Source organism: Acinonyx jubatus, chromosome X (genome assembly GCF_027475565.1).
Source record: "Acinonyx jubatus isolate Ajub_Pintada_27869175 chromosome X, VMU_Ajub_asm_v1.0, whole genome shotgun sequence".
NCBI classification, from domain to species: Eukaryota; Metazoa; Chordata; class Mammalia; order Carnivora; family Felidae; genus Acinonyx; species Acinonyx jubatus.
In genome coordinates this window covers 13,894,096-13,910,503 of record NC_069389.1, presented here as the reverse complement: position 1 = coordinate 13,910,503, position 16,408 = coordinate 13,894,096, and the positions used below count along the sequence as shown (strand labels likewise).

Sequence of the window (16,408 nt, the reverse complement as noted above, 5' to 3'; positions counted from 1 at the left end):
GGAGGGCCCCGTCGTCCCCAATGAACTACAAGACCCGCTGTTGCAGCGGTAGGAGCTTCTGGGTTCAAAGGCATGGAGCAGTAGCTCCTGGTGCAGGGGCGGGGGACAAGGGGTCAGACGCCGAAGGCGACTCGAGCCCAGGCCCCAGCCTCTCAGGCTTGGCCACCCGTAAGCTGGGAGAACTGGACGCACAAAGGCAGAACGGCTTCGGGCTCCCGGTGGCAGAGGAGCAGCCAGAATTGCCAGCCAGACGTGGAACTCAGGGCAGACGAGATGCGCGGGGGCACTGGCGTTTTCTGGCACATTCGTTCCCATCATCAAGCAATACCACGGCGGGCAACAGGTTTTGAGGACAGATGTGTGAAGCTCCCCGAGGTCACGTCGCACTGCTCCCCCGGGGTCCGGTTTAAGGCCCTACGAGAGATCAGGCCCCCTGCGAGGGATCCGCTTAAATGTAGAACGAGGGCCAGTGTTAAAACTCAAGTATTTGGACACAGAAACCCACGAACTTACTAGAGTGCCTCTTCATCAACTCTAATAAGTGCGTGCATTAATGTCACGTGGTGAAAGAGAATAAACTCAAGTCTGAGGCTCTGACATTAATTATTGTGTTTTTTAAACTTTATTAAATTTTTAAATCTGAAAACTGTAAAACATAGTATTCATACAAACACCTGAGGACTGTTCAACCGGGCACCGGCATCTTCACACAATTTGAGAGAAAATCAAGTTTAAAATAGAATCTGGTCTTTTAAGAAATAAAAGAAATGAAAAACAAAAATAAAAGCACCTTTTAAATCACAGATGCCCAGTAAATAATTGCATGTGTTTATAAAACACACTTGGTTTTCTAAAAGGAAAATGTACATTTTTGCCCCCGGTGAACATTTTATTGGCATTTAATAACAAATGGCTAATACACTTAGCACCAATTCTCACAGCTTATAAATATAACATCAAATGTTATACAAGGTAATAAATAACAAAACAATAAAAATGAACATTTTCACTTGAAAGTTCTAATTTTTAAAATAAAGTTCAAAATGACCAATCAGAAGTAACATATCTTCCCAAATTTAGTAGAATAATTGGCTCAGAAAGCAAGTTAACTAGAAACATTGCGTAAGACAGAGAACTTCCCTGGAAGGAAACCCTGAAGAGTAAGGTCAGAGGTATCAGTAGTGATGGCAAATAATGTGAGTATTTTTAACAGAATAAAAACATCTCACTGAATATTGTTAATATTTACCTATGTGGAGGTACAAAGTGCTATTTTAAGTTCAAAAAGAAAAGATGTACTTGTGCGTATACTTCATATATAGAATAAAATATAAATATGAAACAGTATCCTTATGAGGAATAAACACAGACTAAAATATACATCTTTTAAAAATCTGGACATAGACACCTTTATAGAGATATGTGAGCATTGAATGCCTGGTGCAATGTCCAAATTTATGCAAAATATGGAAGTTGTAAAATAATTATCTCTTGTATAAAATGACTACTCTATAATTTACCCAAAAACTGCTAAGAATATTTCAAGAAAGCTTATAAGGTTGCCTTTTTTTTAAAAATAGGAACAAATATAACATATGTAGAAATAATAATAGAAAGGAAAATAATTTATATGGCTTTCCCTTTTGGGAAGCTGACAGAATTTGAACAGAACCTTGCAGTACAAACATAAAATATTGTAGAAAGATGATATCTATATTTGCGTCTTTTAAGTTTTCTTGTAAGGAAGGCTCATGGGTTTTATTACAGAATTTTCCAGTCCCTGATATTTTCTCTTTGGGATCCAGCTATTTTGGTTCTACAGAAAAAGATGAACAGAAATTAGAGGTGTTTCTGTTTCCTGCATGAAGTACATTTGTAAACTATATAATGAAATAATAAAAAGATGTAAAGAACCAACAACCAATGTGAATATGCCAATACTAACATGTTAAATGGCTTCTAAAATAGTAGACTAGACTGTAACGGAGCCCTGCAATTCTGGATATGACATGTTTGTAGAAGAACCTTCTATACAACAACAACTTCTAAAGGGCAGGGAAATGGTTTTACCCCAAGATGGCACTGGTCTCCCTAAATGAAGGCCAAGCTAAGTGTACAGAAACATTTTTTCAATTGTCAATGTGTTTTTCTCCTCTAAGCCCATCAATGTAGTGACACAACTTCACGGCGGTCCCCAGCTTCAGCCCCATGTACTTCAGCATCATGTCACTCTTGAGGAGTAGCAGAGCCTTCCCATCAATGTCCTGAGACAGAAGGAAATGACAATAATTAGTCATCTGTTCATCTTTTAACGGAATGGCGATTTCTTTATATATAAGAACATGCAATACCAACTAGAGAGCAGCTCATTCCAGATGTGTATTCTCTATGAAAGTATGCATCGGCCTGACGAAAACTATTGCAAATATAATTTGTACAGTGAAGCATGTTTTGATCATTTGTAAATTTACTTAGAATTTTAAGAAAAAGAAAAGTTCACCTAATATCTTAAAAATGTCCTAAGCAGCAAACTGCCTAACTTTATTTTCTTTCTTTTTATTTACTTATTTGCTTAATTAATGAAAGTTTTGATACAGACCACGTGAGTAGGGGAGGGGCAGAAAGAGAATGAGAGAGAGAATCCCAAGCAGGTTCCATGCTGTCAGCACCGCTGACACAGGGCTCGAACTCACGAAACCGTGATCTCATGAAACCAAGAGTTGGACACTTAAACAACTGAGCCACCCAGGTGCCCCGCAAACTACTACCTAACTTTAAATACTGTGTTGAATAAAATATTGCATATCTGTGACAAAGAGTAAAACACTATAAATGGTAGAAATGAATTTCAGATGGCCATTCACTTTCTTAGAACAGCCTGGAATATGTCAGCATCAATACAAACTGTAAATGTGCTATACAGTGTTTTGATGTTGAAAGCTAATCAGTTAGTTGTCTAAAGCTAATTAGATGCTAAAAACTAATGATTTCCTTGCCATACTGAACACATTACATCAAATATGTGGCCACTAATTTCACTCTTTAGGAAACACTATAAAAATACGACTTGATGGTCACAAGGCATCCTCCTCAAATTCTTTACTAGTTGACCAACTGATGCTGCTGAAGAATATTATTTGGTTTTTACAAGTTCTAGTTTAAAAATAAAACTGTACTGTCTGGAAAGACCTGAAACCCCTAATAGACTGTCTTTGTCAGGCAGCTTCTGTACTTTTTCTACTAAGTACAACTAGAACTTCCAAAAATTTAGCCCGGGATGCGGCTTTGTAAATGGCATGAAAGTATCAGCATCCCAAATTGTCAATAAGCATGTAAGGTTAACAGAATTGAGCCAAATGGAATCAGCTGCTGGATTCACTGGGCATCACAACAAGGAGGACAGCCTGTCACATTCTTCCTATTTAAATCCAGCCTTTACGGATCTAACTTTGGGCAAAGTCAACTTTCTCACACATGGAAAATCGGTTGGTAGAGTTCTCCCACCATCTGTCCTAATTGGTATCCAACAGAAAGGCCTGCACAGAGGTCATTCAAAAGAATTACGGCAGGGGCACCTGGCTGCCTCAGTCTGTAGAGCATGTGACCCTCGATCTTGGGGTCGTGAGTTCAAGCTCCATGTTGGGTTAGAGCTTACTTTAAAAAGCAAAGCAAAGCAAAGCAAAGCATCATGACAGGAAAACCAGATCAAAATATACATTACATGTTGCCTGAAGAGGTCAGCGATAGGGGTGAGTGTCTGAGGGTCTGCTTGTTTCAGAAACAGGATCACTTCATCCACAGACCAGGTTGAAGGGTCCGCAGGGAAGTCTCTCAGGACACCTGGATTATTTCCAACTGGTGAACTTGTAGCTTCAGTGGGAGAGAAAAAGACAAATCAAACCTGACCTGGTCATTATCCTGAAAGAGATGTTAGGTCGGGAGAAATGGTCTTGCATCAAGCATGTTGAGGAATATAGGTTAAATCATGCTACTCGTAATATGTGTCCTTTCACACTCACCAAAGTTGCCTGGGATGTAAAGGGATGAGGCAGTATGGCCGAGGCTCTCATTTTCCAGTGAACTTGGAAAAGCCATCATGTCAGGGTTCTCTGGTGAACCGGGATCAGCTTGTGTCAACGAGCCTTCAGGTATCGCTGTGGATGCTTGGATAGGTAAGAAGAGACTGGTGGTGCTGTGGGCCTCTGGGCTATCATAGCAAGGTATGCAAGAGGAGCCCTCCTGTACTGGATCGGGTGTGAAATATGGCTGGTATGACTGTGCAGTGAAGATGGAGAGAAGCGATGGACTCTGGCTCATGCGCGATTCCCGCCGCTGGTAGAGTGACTCTGGATCCCGTTCTGGGGACTCTGGCTCTGCATGGTAAGATGTTTCTAGAGAGCTGCTCTGGAAATCATAGTTGGGCCTTTCTACTGGAATAGTTGGGCTATAGCTTTTAGGTTCAGATAAGGAAGAAGGAGTCTCCTTTTTCCTCATTTTCTGAAACCTGATCTTTCTGGAAAGCAGGTAATTGTAATTTTTGTATGCATATCCAAATGGCTTCTGAAATGACACAAACCCAGCATAAACCAACTGTCAGTGAGTAAAAGGGAAACAACGGAAGTAGTAAATATATACTAAAACCTTGGTTTGCAAGCATAATTCGTTCTGGAAGCATGCTTGCAATCCAAAGCACTTGTTTAGCAAAGCGAATTTCAAGAACCATTGGCTCAGTTGTGACCGTGGGACATTCGGCATCACACACTACTCGTATTACAAGACATCGCTTGTTTATCAAGTTAAAATTTATCAGAAATGTTTGCTTGTCTTGCAGAACGCTCGCAGAACAAGTTACTCGCAATCCAAGGTTTTACTGTATTTTTTATGTAACACAGCTTTATTATTACTAAAGATGAATGCTCCATGTTGATTATATGATTTTTGTTTCACAACTTTACATTTTAACTGAATTTTATACATTATACTTCTAAACATATTCATTGTCACACATTTCCTCAAACCTAAACCTTAGCATTTTTCCAAAAGTTTTAGTCTCCCATCTGCTGCAACAGCAAATATCAATCAGCCTTGCTAATTGCTAATATCAATCTTTAGCCTTGCTAATATCAATCTAGCCTTGCTAGAAATCTCTGATTTCTAACTGACTGGCATCATTATAAACCAGAGGTCGATTACACTTGAGAAAATATTTTTATAACACTCACGCGATTTTGCCATATTGATTTCACACGTAAACGGTGGATTTTTGAAACTTTTCCATGAATGACATCAAATTTCTTATCCAGGTTTTGAATGGCATCATAGATGACCTATTATATATAATACAAGCTATTAATAGTTTCTATTTCAAAAGAAAAGTAACATAAAAGCACCAAGAAGCCAAATTTTGACTACTAGAAACAAGGAAAGCTCTGAAGCCATCAGAAAGATCGTTTCCCACTTGACGCCCGGTTTTGGTGACACAGAGCCGAGCTGGCTGAGATAAGGGGCCCCAGCCTCCTACTCAACTACTCATGCCATACAGGCGTTTTCAGAAGCTTTACTACCCGCAAGTAAATGTACTACCATTCTTATAAGCCACCACGTTTAGGACGGAGTCGGTTTACGTCAAGGAGAATGCTATTTTAGGAAAGAAAGTCTCAAATCTGCTAAAAGGCCAAAGAGCCTCTCTGCATAGAATGACGGTGCGAACTCCTAGGCAGTGAGCATTCCACTCCGGAAAGAACAGTGAGCCAGATATAACAGATGTGACTTCTGGCTTCAAAGTATTTTTAACTCAGGCCATCGACAGTTACCCTTACAAAACCTTTGAGTGCATGTCCCGTACAGGCCAACCAGGTTCGGGACTTATAAAACCTGAGAATTCTTCAAATACACAGAAACTTCATTCGGGGAAACAATACACTTCAACCGGAGGCTGGAACCATTTCCCTTCATTCCTCCGTTCACTCAAATAAACAGTTCTTGGGGGCCTACGACCTGTCGGAACTGCTTTGCTAGGTGCCGGCAATATGGACAGAAAACACAACACAACACAACACAACACAACACAACACAACAAGATCACCGGATCCTGCCCGAAGAAACTCCCATTGTAGCTGGAGAGGGATGATTTCAATCAAGTGACCGGCAGCCGCAGCAGTGGCTCTCCAAGTGCGGCCTCGGGCCAGTAGCATCCACATCGCCTACTGGCTTGTTGGAAAGGCACCGGCTCCCACCCCAGACGTACTGAGTGGGGAACCCTGAGGATGGGGGCGGCGATCTGTTTCCACAAGCCCTCCAGGTGGTTCTGCTGCGCGATCCAGCGAGACCCACCGGTCTGTAACGCTGAGGTAAATGGCGCAGGCGCTAGGGGCACATGCTTGGGTTCTGATGCTTATCAGCTGTGTGACCTTGGGCAAGTTGCTTAACTTCTCTGTGCTTCCGTTTCCTCACCTACAGAATCGAGATGAGCGCATCCCTCAGAGTTCCCCTGAGGACAAAGTGAGGCGCTGGAGTATGATGTTACTACGAACGTAATCACGCTACCACCTGCCGACCGCTCCGCTAGCGCTCAATCACCCGCCGATATTCGTATTATTTATTATTACACTCGGACGGCTACGGCACAGGTAAGAACGGGAGGCTAAGCGCACACAAGAGCAAGCCCGAACCCAGGCCGGCAGTCGTGGCAGGCCTTCCAGAGAGGTCTACGCCGAGAATTCCAAGACGAGCCGGTGTTCGCTAGCTAAAGATGCATGGCAGGGCATAGAGGGCAGAAGGAACGGCAGATTCAAAACTACCCAAACAGAACACGGGAAGGCACACGTTAGACAGTGAGCGTAAACGACGTGCAAAGAGCAGCGTTTCGAGGGAAGGAGAGAGACAGGGGGACAGAAAGACGGATGGGGGGCCCAAAGAGGAGGTTTTGTTGAGCTGCGGGAGGACGTGCGCAGAGTGATGCAGACCGAGGCTGAAGGGACAGGAGGTGGTGACCGACGAAGGGAGGGGTCCCGGCACAGGGCAAGAGGCCTGGGGGCAGAGCCCCGTGCAGGTGCGGCTGTTCGCCCTACAGGGGAGACGCCGCCCCGAGGACAGATGCCAGGCTACTCGGTGGGCCCTGGGGAGAGCAGTTGGGACCGGGAGGGATTTCTGCCTCACACCCTGCCTCGCCTCCGTGAAGGAAGAGGAAGAAGCGGGGGGGGGGGGGGGGGGGGGGGGGCTGAGCTGTTGGGAGCTCGTGGGGACCGGCAGGGAGCTGGCCAGAGAGCTGCGGAAGGGCCAGGGCGCAGCGGGCGGGCGCCGCCTCCGCCTCCGCCTCCCGGGCTGCGGAGGGCTGGGGTCTTCCAGAAGGGGACGCCGGGCAAGGACGGAAAAGGAAAAGATGGCGGTGCTGCGGCGACCGGCCTGGGCTGGGCAGGGAAGGGGTCCAACAAAGGAGCGAGCGAGCCCGCTGGGAGCCGCGGGGACCGCCGAGGGCCCGCGTCAGGGCCGTAACTCGAGGCCCCGGGCATTTCTCCTCGTAGGCGCGCGAGCCCACGTCTTCCCAGTGGCTCAGGGAGAAGGCGCGGCAGAGGCGGGGCGGGGGGAGGGGGGAACGGGGATGCTTCCGGAAGTGGGGGGACAGCCCTGCTCCTGCTCCGGGGCGGAGCCTCCCTCCTGCACCCCGCACGTCCTCCCCGCCCCCCCCCCCAGCCCTGCCGCGTCCCCTCCAGGCAGTCCCCCTGCAGGCAGTCAGCTTCTGCTCAGTGACAGTGATAAAGACTCACGTAATAAACTCTCTTCGGCACCCTACCTGGTTTTAATCCAAGACACTTGGTTTGTCAAGAACTACTTTTTAAAAAATAACCTTTCATTACCTCTAGAGGATGCAGCTCACAAAATCCTTGATTTACATACTTCTATCAATCTCTACCAACAGGCTCACTTTTACAACATCCCCTCGAAACTATGTAAGATACACTTTTTAAAAAACAATGGTGAGCTGACACTTTCTCAATTGAGATATCTCAACAATGCATTTAGGCACACACTAAATTTTATCCATAGCAGACAATTTCTTTTCAAGATTTTGTAGGGGAAATTAATTCAATATTGAGTAACATAACATCGATTTCTCCAGTTAAGGGCTTTAAAAGCAAAGCTATAAAATGTACATACTGGTATTTCAAAATTTTCACCTGGAGACGCTCTTCTAACTAGAAATTGTTAAAAATCATCACAATGGAGTGATAGTCATAAATAATCTGATAAAGCAAAATTACAATTAATTGTATACTTTACATGAGATAAAGAGAATTTCAACTTAGTATTTCAGAAAAGTACATTTGAGAGACAGAAGTTTTGTACCTGACAATGAGTAAGGACGTCCTGAACTGTTTTTTGTTGTTGCTCTTCGTTGTAGGATGTGTCAGATAGAACAGCTTCCTGCTAATATTTGAAAAGTTAAGTAGTTAATGCTTTACTTTTATAAGAGTCAAACTGAATACTAGGAGAAAAAAAACCCACTTTACATTTATTTAAATTGTTTTTATTTTCACTAACTTTTCAAAAGGTTTCAGAAGCCTTAATCTAAAGCAGAGACAAAATAGAATAAAAACATTAATATGTGAGTGGAAATATAACTAAGTAAGACAGGAAGTAAGGAAAGAATTTATTATATCATAAGGACCTAGGTTTAGGGTTTTATACTGAAAATGAGTACAAACTGCCCTGAACGTCCTACCATAAGGAAAGGGAAGTTAAATGGTTAAGTCCTCACTAGCTAAGGAAGCAAATTCAGGAGAGACCAATATTTTTTTGAGTGTGAGTTTAGAGGAACTCTACAGTATATGAAAAATTTAAACCTTTTCCTTTAAAATGGTCACGTGTTGGGGTGCCTGGGTGACTCTGTTAGTTAAGCGTCTGACTCTCCGTTTCAGCTCAGGTCATGATCTCAGGGTTTCCTGAGTTCAAGCCCCGCATCGGACTCTGTGCTAACAGTGCAAAGCCTGCTTGGGAGTCTCTCTCTCTCTCTTTTGCTCTCTGCCCCTCCACTGCTCACACTGTCTCTGTCTCTCTCAAAATAAATAAATATACTTCAAAATAAATAAATAAATAAAATGGACGCATGTTAATATATTTGGCAAATGGCGATTAACATTACTTACATTATGGACATATGCAGTATGTGGTTCATATGCATAAAGAACAGTGTTATCATCATCATAAGCAGGTATTCGTGTTCTTTTCTAAGGAAGATTTATTAACAAATTAAGAGGAAAGGTGAAAGATAGAACTGAAAGAAAAACCGAGGACTTCAATTTCACTTCTAAGAAGCTCCAAAAGCCTATTGGTGATATCCAAGGACCCTTGTCCATTGTAAATCCTAGGACTACATCAAAAGATGGACTTGCAAAACTGTTTTCTCATTACCGCAGCTACACTTAAGACGTCATTTTCCTTCCAGCTTAACCTCTTGTGTAACTCAAGGTAGAAAGACTAGTCTAGTAACCTGGCACCGGAACTGCTGTAAAAGCCAAGTATTTCTAACCAGGAACAAAGAACCAGGTTACATGACTTTTGATTTTTAAGCAATCTAACAGTGCCACTCTGTGGACAAAATAGGGAACACTTAAGCACCTATTTTTCTTGAGAAATTAATCTCTAATCACCTTAAAACATTTTTAGGGGGGGAATAGGACACGATATAAATAAGTGAATATACGATACATAGCAATTACACTTCATTTAATAACTGTACTCTAAGAATGAATTAAACTATAAGAATAATGTTAAAATAAAGATATGTAGAAGCTATGTATGTCTCTGTTTCAAAAAACATAACCAAAATAATATGGAATGGGCTACAGAGGAGTTCTTATAAAAATATACCTTGTATGGTAACTTATGCTTTTCAAAGTGGTTTATTTCACATATTTATGCCAGAGAAACATTCTGGATAGGCAGTTAACTTTATCTACCATTATTATGAAAAAATATTGGGGCTGATAGAAGTTAAAAAAATTGCCCGTAGCACTAAGGTGGCATTAATACCCACATCATTATTTAAGTAAAGAAATGCTTTTTCTGGGAAACCAAATTACATATAGTTTGATAATTTATATTGTTACCGTCAGGAATCAAGAAACATAGCACAATGTGACACAATTATACAATAACACAACCATTTTGAAAGACTATGGGGCAGATTTTCATGAAGTTACATTAACCATATGAGCTAGCAATTCAACTCCTGAGTATTTACCCAAGAGAAATGCTAGGATCTGTTCACAAAAGCCTTGCACACGAATGTTTATAGCAGGTTTATATATCACTGTCAAAACTCATGAACTTGTGATTACTGCCATTTCACTGAATGAACTTCAATTCAATTTAGCGAAGAAATAGAGCAGAATGAAAAGAACAAAGACAGATCTTCAATTTGAAATACAAACCACATCCACTTCACTGGAGCCGCTCGACATCTTTTTTGTGCAACAGCAGCACTCCACTTTCTCTGCGTTGGGCCTAGTTATTTCTAAATTTGCTGGAGGGTTTATGTGTGAAACTGCCTGGTCACCTGAGTCTGGCAAACCACCTACTCCTGAAAAGCAACACATAACAAAGTTACTTCACAGACTTTTCACAAACTTGATACGGATCTGTTCTCCCGATGCCAACTCTGAGAGTCCTGGCTGAATTTTAGAGAGTGACAAAACTCTTCCATGAGTGATCTCGAATAAACCTTTAAAATCGAAGGGCTCTATTGCCACACCGAGGAGTAAGAATCAAGATCAAACACAAATTCAAAACTGTGAAGTGAATGCTTCACAACTTAAAGCCTACAGAGTAAAAGCTAGAAACAAATGAACAAGAGAACATAATTCCCAGCTGCTTTTTAAAAGCACCTGGGTGGCTCAGTCGGTTAAGGTCATGATCTCGCGGTTTGTGGGTTCGAACCCCACATCGTCGGGCCCTGTGCTGCCAGCTCAGAGCCTGGAGCCTGCTTCGGGATTCTGTGTCTCCCTCGCCCTCCCCCCTACCCTGCTTGCGCTCTCTCTCTCATAAGTAAATGTTAAAAAATTTTTTTAAATAAAGATAAATGACTTCCTGTTTGTTTGCCACCGCAGTTAGACTCTTAAAACCAGACAATTCCCTACCGGATTACTTACACTGTAGCTGAAACTTGGCTGTAGTTAGACATGGGAGCAACACGCATGGAGTCCATCATTGGACTCCAGACATTTCTATGTGTGTGGCACATTTACACATCAACATCGATCTTGTACTGTTTGAACCTCTCATTCCTGTCATGACCTCTACCCACAACACCCTGCCGTTTCTCCACCTAGGGGAACCTATTCCTTCAAAGCTCCACTCAAGTTCCATCTCCACAAAGCAAAGGTGCTAAGTCATCCCATCTGGCAGTTAACACTGCCTTCCCCAAAGTACCAGAACACTCCCACTTTAATGGTTTTAAGGTAATTGTTACACAAAGGGAAACATCAAATAGCATTAAGACCTTAGGCTTGGGGCCTGAATACCTAGGTTTAGGTCCCAGTTCCTCCACTGACTAGCTGTGTAACTTCTCTGTGCTTCTCTGTAACATGAGGATAATAGTGCAGACCTCATACAGATATGGAGATTAATTGAAACATGACAAGTGCTTAAAACCACAGCTGTCATGGCAAAGGCACCCACTGTTAGCTATTATTATTTCATTATTTGGGTATGCATAACATCCTCCCAACAGAACCATTAGTCATGGAGCACATGGGCAACAAATATTCGGGGTCCCAACATGTAATTTTCATTCACATTGCACCTGTACGCTGAAGATGTAGCAACAATTTCTTGTAGACAAATTTTAAATACTAGGACATAATACAAACAACTGGGCTTTTAAAAATAGGATCCAGGGGCGCCTGGGTGGCCAAGTGGGTTAAGCATCCAGCTCTTGATTTCGACTCCGGTCATAATCTCATGCTGTGGGATTGAGCCCCGTGTCTGACTCTGCACTGACAGCATGAAGCCTGTTTAGGATTCTCTCTCCCTCTCTCTCTGCCCCTCCCCCTGCACGCTGGCTGGCTTGCTCTCAAAATAAACAAACATTAAAAAAATACTTGAATCCAAATCCAAATTGCAAAATTTGCTATTTTGCTTCAAGCAGGTATTTAACCTCTCTGTGCCTCGATTTCTTAACTCCTAAAGCTGGAATAATATCTACTTTACAGAGCTGTGTAAGACCAAATGAAAGTTAGGCACTGGGCATCATGTCTGGTTCGCAGCAGGCACAGCATAAATTTTAGTTCCTTTTCACTTCTTCACATCACATAAAGTTTCTCCAACACTTTCTTAGAGTCCAACCTTGAAGCAGTTGCAAATTAATACCGTTCACTAAATTCAAAGTCCTGCAAAATGAGTTTACTTAAAATAAAGCTCACTTGTATTTTCTGATAGAAAACCTAAACTCTTAATAACATACGAACAAGAAGCCATCTGTTTTTTTATAATACGTTTTTTAGACATTAAAGACATTTCAAAGGCATTTTTCAAAAGCAATTTGAAGATTCTCCTTCAAGGTGGAGAGCATTCACTTGCCATCAATTTATCTAAAGTGTGAAGGGTGAAAACAGCATTTCACCCCAAAACCACTAGAAAAAAATGTGATACAGTTGGGGCGCCTGCATGGCACAGTCGGTTGAGCGTCCAACTTCAGCTCAAGTCATGATTTCACGGTTCGTGGGTTGGAGCCCCAGGTCAGGCTCTGTGCTGGCAGCTTGCTCAGAGCCTGCAGCCTGCTTCGGGTTCTGTGTCTCTTTCTCTCTCTGCTCCTCCCCCGCTGATGCTCTGTCTCACTCTGTCTCTCAAAAATAAATAAACGTAAAAAAAAAATTTTTTTTAAAGCGACACAGCAAAACAAGTCAGATTTACATTAAAAAAAAAAAAAACAAAACTGTCAATACTGATCATTTTCTAAAACTCCTGTCCAGACTCTCAAAAGTAGCCCTTCTACTGTCCATATCAAACTTTAGAGACCACAAAGTTGCCAGATGGAAGAGAATGCCAGATGGAAGGGAATACAAAACTGTATCCCATTGCGCACCACCGAATTGGGTCCATGCCCTGCTTTTTATAAAATGCCTTACAGAAAAGCCGCTTGTAAAATCATGATGTGTAAACATTAAACTAGTTTAAAAACCCTAGAGCAGTCCGGATTTGGTGAGAGCCAGGTAGAGGAGGGAAGGAATTGATCTCTTTTAAAAATTTTTTAATGTCTGTTTATTTTTGAGAGAGGGTGAGACACACATAGCATAATTGGGGGAAGGGCAGAGAGAAGGAGACACAGAATCTAAAGCAGATTCCAGGCTCTGAGCTGGCAGCACAGAGCCTGGCACTGGGCTCGAACTCATGAGCCCAGATCACAACCTGAGCTGAAATCCGATACTTAACCGACTGAGCCACCCAGGCACCACAGAAGGAATAGATCTCTCATCAAATTATCAAACGGATCGTTCTCAACCTAACTCTTTATTTTCTTTTGCCTCCTTTATGTGTTTACATTAAGCCAGTAAGGCTGCACTGTCATTAATCAAACACGATTACCACCAAAGTCTCAAAATCAACATTTCTTTCTTTTTAATATTTATTTTTATTTTTGAGAGACAGAGTGTGAGCAGGGGAGGGACAGAGAGAGAGAGGGAGACACAGAACCTGAAGCAGGCTCCAGGCTCCAAGCTGTCAGCAAAGAGCCCAAGGTGGGGCTGGAACTCATGAACTGTGAGATCATGATCTGAGCCCAAGTTGGATGCTCAACCGACCTAGCCACTTAGGCGCCCTCAAAATCAGTGTTTCAATCTCAAAAAATGTTATAACAAGTCAAGCTAGTCCATTAATTCCTTCTTCATAATTTTTTTAAATATAATTTGTCAAGTTGGCTAACATACAGTGTATACAGTGTGCTCTTGGTTTTGGGGGTAGATTGCCGTGGTTCATCATCACTTACATACAACAGCCAGTGCTCACCCCAACAAGTGCCCTCCTCAACGCCCATCACCCATTTTTTCCTCTCCCCCGCCCTTCCCATCAACCCTGTTTGTTGTCTGTATTCCAGAGTCTCTTATGGTCTGCCTCCCTCTGTAACTAATTTTTTCCCCTTCCCCTCCCCCATGATCTTCTGTTAAGTTTCTCAAGTTCCACATATGAGTGAAAACATATGGTATCTGTCTTTCTCTGACTGACTTATTACACTTAGCATAATACCTTCCAGTTCCATCCACATTATTGCAAATGGCAAGATTTCATTCTGATTGCCAAGTAGTACTCCATTGTATATATAAACCACATCTTTATCGATCCATCAATTGATGGACACTTAGGCTCTTTCCATAATTTGGCTATTGTTGAGAGTGCTGTTATAAACATTGGGGTACAAGTGCCCCTATGCATCAGCACTCCTGTATCCCTTGGGTAAATTCCTAGCAGTGCTATTGCTGGGTCATAGGGTAGGTCCATTTTTAATTTTTTTTGAGGAACCTCCACACTGTTTTCCAGAGCGGCTGCACCAGTTTGCATTCCCACCAACAGTGCAAGAGGGTCCCCGTTTCTCCACCTCCTCGCCAGCATCTGTTGTCTCCTGAGTTGTTAATTTTAGCCATTCTGACAGGTGTGAGGTGGTATCTCGGTGTGGTTTTGATCTGTATTTCCCTGATGAATCAAGCTAATCCGTTAATTCTTTTTTTTTTTTTTTTTTTTAATGTTTGAGAGAGAGAGAGAGAGACAGGGGAGGGGCAGAGCGAGAGAGGGAGACACAGAATCCCAAGCAGGCTCCAGGCTCTGAGCTGTCAGCACAGAGCCTTAATCGGGGCTGGAACTCATGAACTGTGAGATCATGACTTGAGCCGAAGTCTGAGGCTTAACCGACTGACCCACCCAGGCGCCCTCAGTTTCAATCTCAAAAAAATGTTATAATGAATCGAGCTAGTCCATTAATTATTTAGTTATTTTATTTAAAAACATTTTTTAATGACTGTTTATTTTTGAGAGAGAGACAGAGTGTGAGCATGGGAGGGAGAGGGGGAAAGGAAGAGAGGAAGAGAGAGCGGGAGAGGGAGTGGGAGAGAGAGATACAAAATCCAAAGCAGGCTCCGGGTCCGAGCTGTCAGCACAGAGCCCAAGTCGGGGCTGCACCTCACAAACCGCGAGATCACGACCTGAGCGGCAGTCGGACGCTTAACCGACTGAGCTACCCAGGCGTCCCTAGTCCATCAGTTCTTTAAACTCAAAATTCTATATAATATCTGAGAGTCTTTTTATTTTTTGTTTATTTTTTATTTTTTTAAATTAACGTTTATTTATTTTTGAGACAGAGTGACTGAGCATGAACGGGGGAGGGGCAGAGAGAGAGGGAGACACAGAATCGGAAGCAGGCTCTAGGCTCTGAGCCATCAGCCCAGAGCCCGACGTGGGGCTCGAAGTCACGGACCGCGAGATCGTGACCTGAGCCGAAGTCGGACGCTTAACCGACTGAGCCACCCAGGCGCCCCAATGTCTGACAGTCTTGATAGTTCCTTACCCCACCCGCCTCCGCTAAGGAACAGAAAGAACAAAAGAGGATCTACTCGTCCCCCAAAGTCAGCATAAAGTCCTAGAAAAACGGCCAAATCTCAAAAGCTCACAGGCGCTGGCTTCCCGGGACAGCCGGCGGAAAACACGCCGAACCACCCCTGTGCAGGGCTGCCGAAATCTGAGTGAAAAGTTAAGTCCTTTTTCTCCGCTTAGGGCCAATCCGGCCCCCGCCCCGCAGCTCCCCAGCCTTCAGCCCAAACGGCCTCTCAACGGCTTTTCGCCCACAACCTGAGGTAACAAAGTTCAAGGGGAGACAAAGTGCCGCTAGACAGGCCTTTCCGGGCCTCAGGGCCAATTCGGTCCTGCCCGCCCCGACCCCGCTCCGCCCCGAAGTTCCTCAGCCTTTAAGGCAAATTTCACCTCCAGGGCCTCACGAGCACACCCGAGGCAAAAAAGTTCAAGGGGAGACAAAGTGCCGCTAGACAGGCCTTTCCGGGCCTCAGGGCCAATTCGGTCCTGCCCGCTCCGCCCCCCGCTCCGCCCCGCAACCCCCGCTCCGCCCCGAAGTTCCTCAGCGTTTAAGGCAAATTTCCTCTCCAGGGCTTCTCGAGCACACCGGAGGCAAAAAAGCTCAAGGGGAGACAAAGTGCCGCTAGACAGACCTTCTCTGGCATCAGGACCTGCCGCACCGGACTCCGGAGGGCTCGCGACGCTAGCTGTGGTATCCAGCCTTCCGGGACGTCCACGGCCAAAACCGTTAAGACGCCTGGAAACCGACCAACTGTCCTTTCACCGGAAGTCGGGCCCTAACACGTGACGTGTCCAGCGCGAGCCCCCCGGAAGCTCCGGAAATACGCGCGCG

General features: G+C 43.7%; 1 protein-coding gene across 4 annotated transcripts; it reads right to left on the bottom strand.

Annotated features, from left to right (window-relative positions):
- Positions 1 to 599: 599 nt before the first annotated feature.
- SCML1 (Scm polycomb group protein like 1) lies at positions 600 to 16,391 on the bottom strand. 4 transcript variants are annotated; one of them, XM_027054468.2, is made up of 8 exons: positions 16,209 to 16,391; positions 10,434 to 10,582; positions 9,147 to 9,227; positions 8,347 to 8,424; positions 5,223 to 5,327; positions 4,020 to 4,560; positions 3,722 to 3,870; positions 600 to 2,264 (listed from the first exon to the last, which is right to left on the bottom strand). In XM_027054468.2, the coding sequence occupies exons 2-8, from the start codon at positions 10,461 to 10,463 to the stop codon at positions 2,130 to 2,132; spliced, it is 1,119 nt and encodes a 372-aa protein (XP_026910269.1). In that variant the 5' UTR covers positions 10,464 to 10,582; positions 16,209 to 16,391; the 3' UTR covers positions 600 to 2,129. The 4 variants fall into 4 exon arrangements, with proteins under 4 accessions (XP_026910269.1, XP_026910268.1, XP_026910271.1 ...); XM_027054467.2 differs by having other exon boundaries at positions 8,347 to 8,427; positions 16,209 to 16,389; XM_027054470.2 differs by lacking the exon at positions 9,147 to 9,227 and having other exon boundaries at positions 16,209 to 16,388.
- Positions 16,392 to 16,408: the final 17 nt, after the last annotated feature.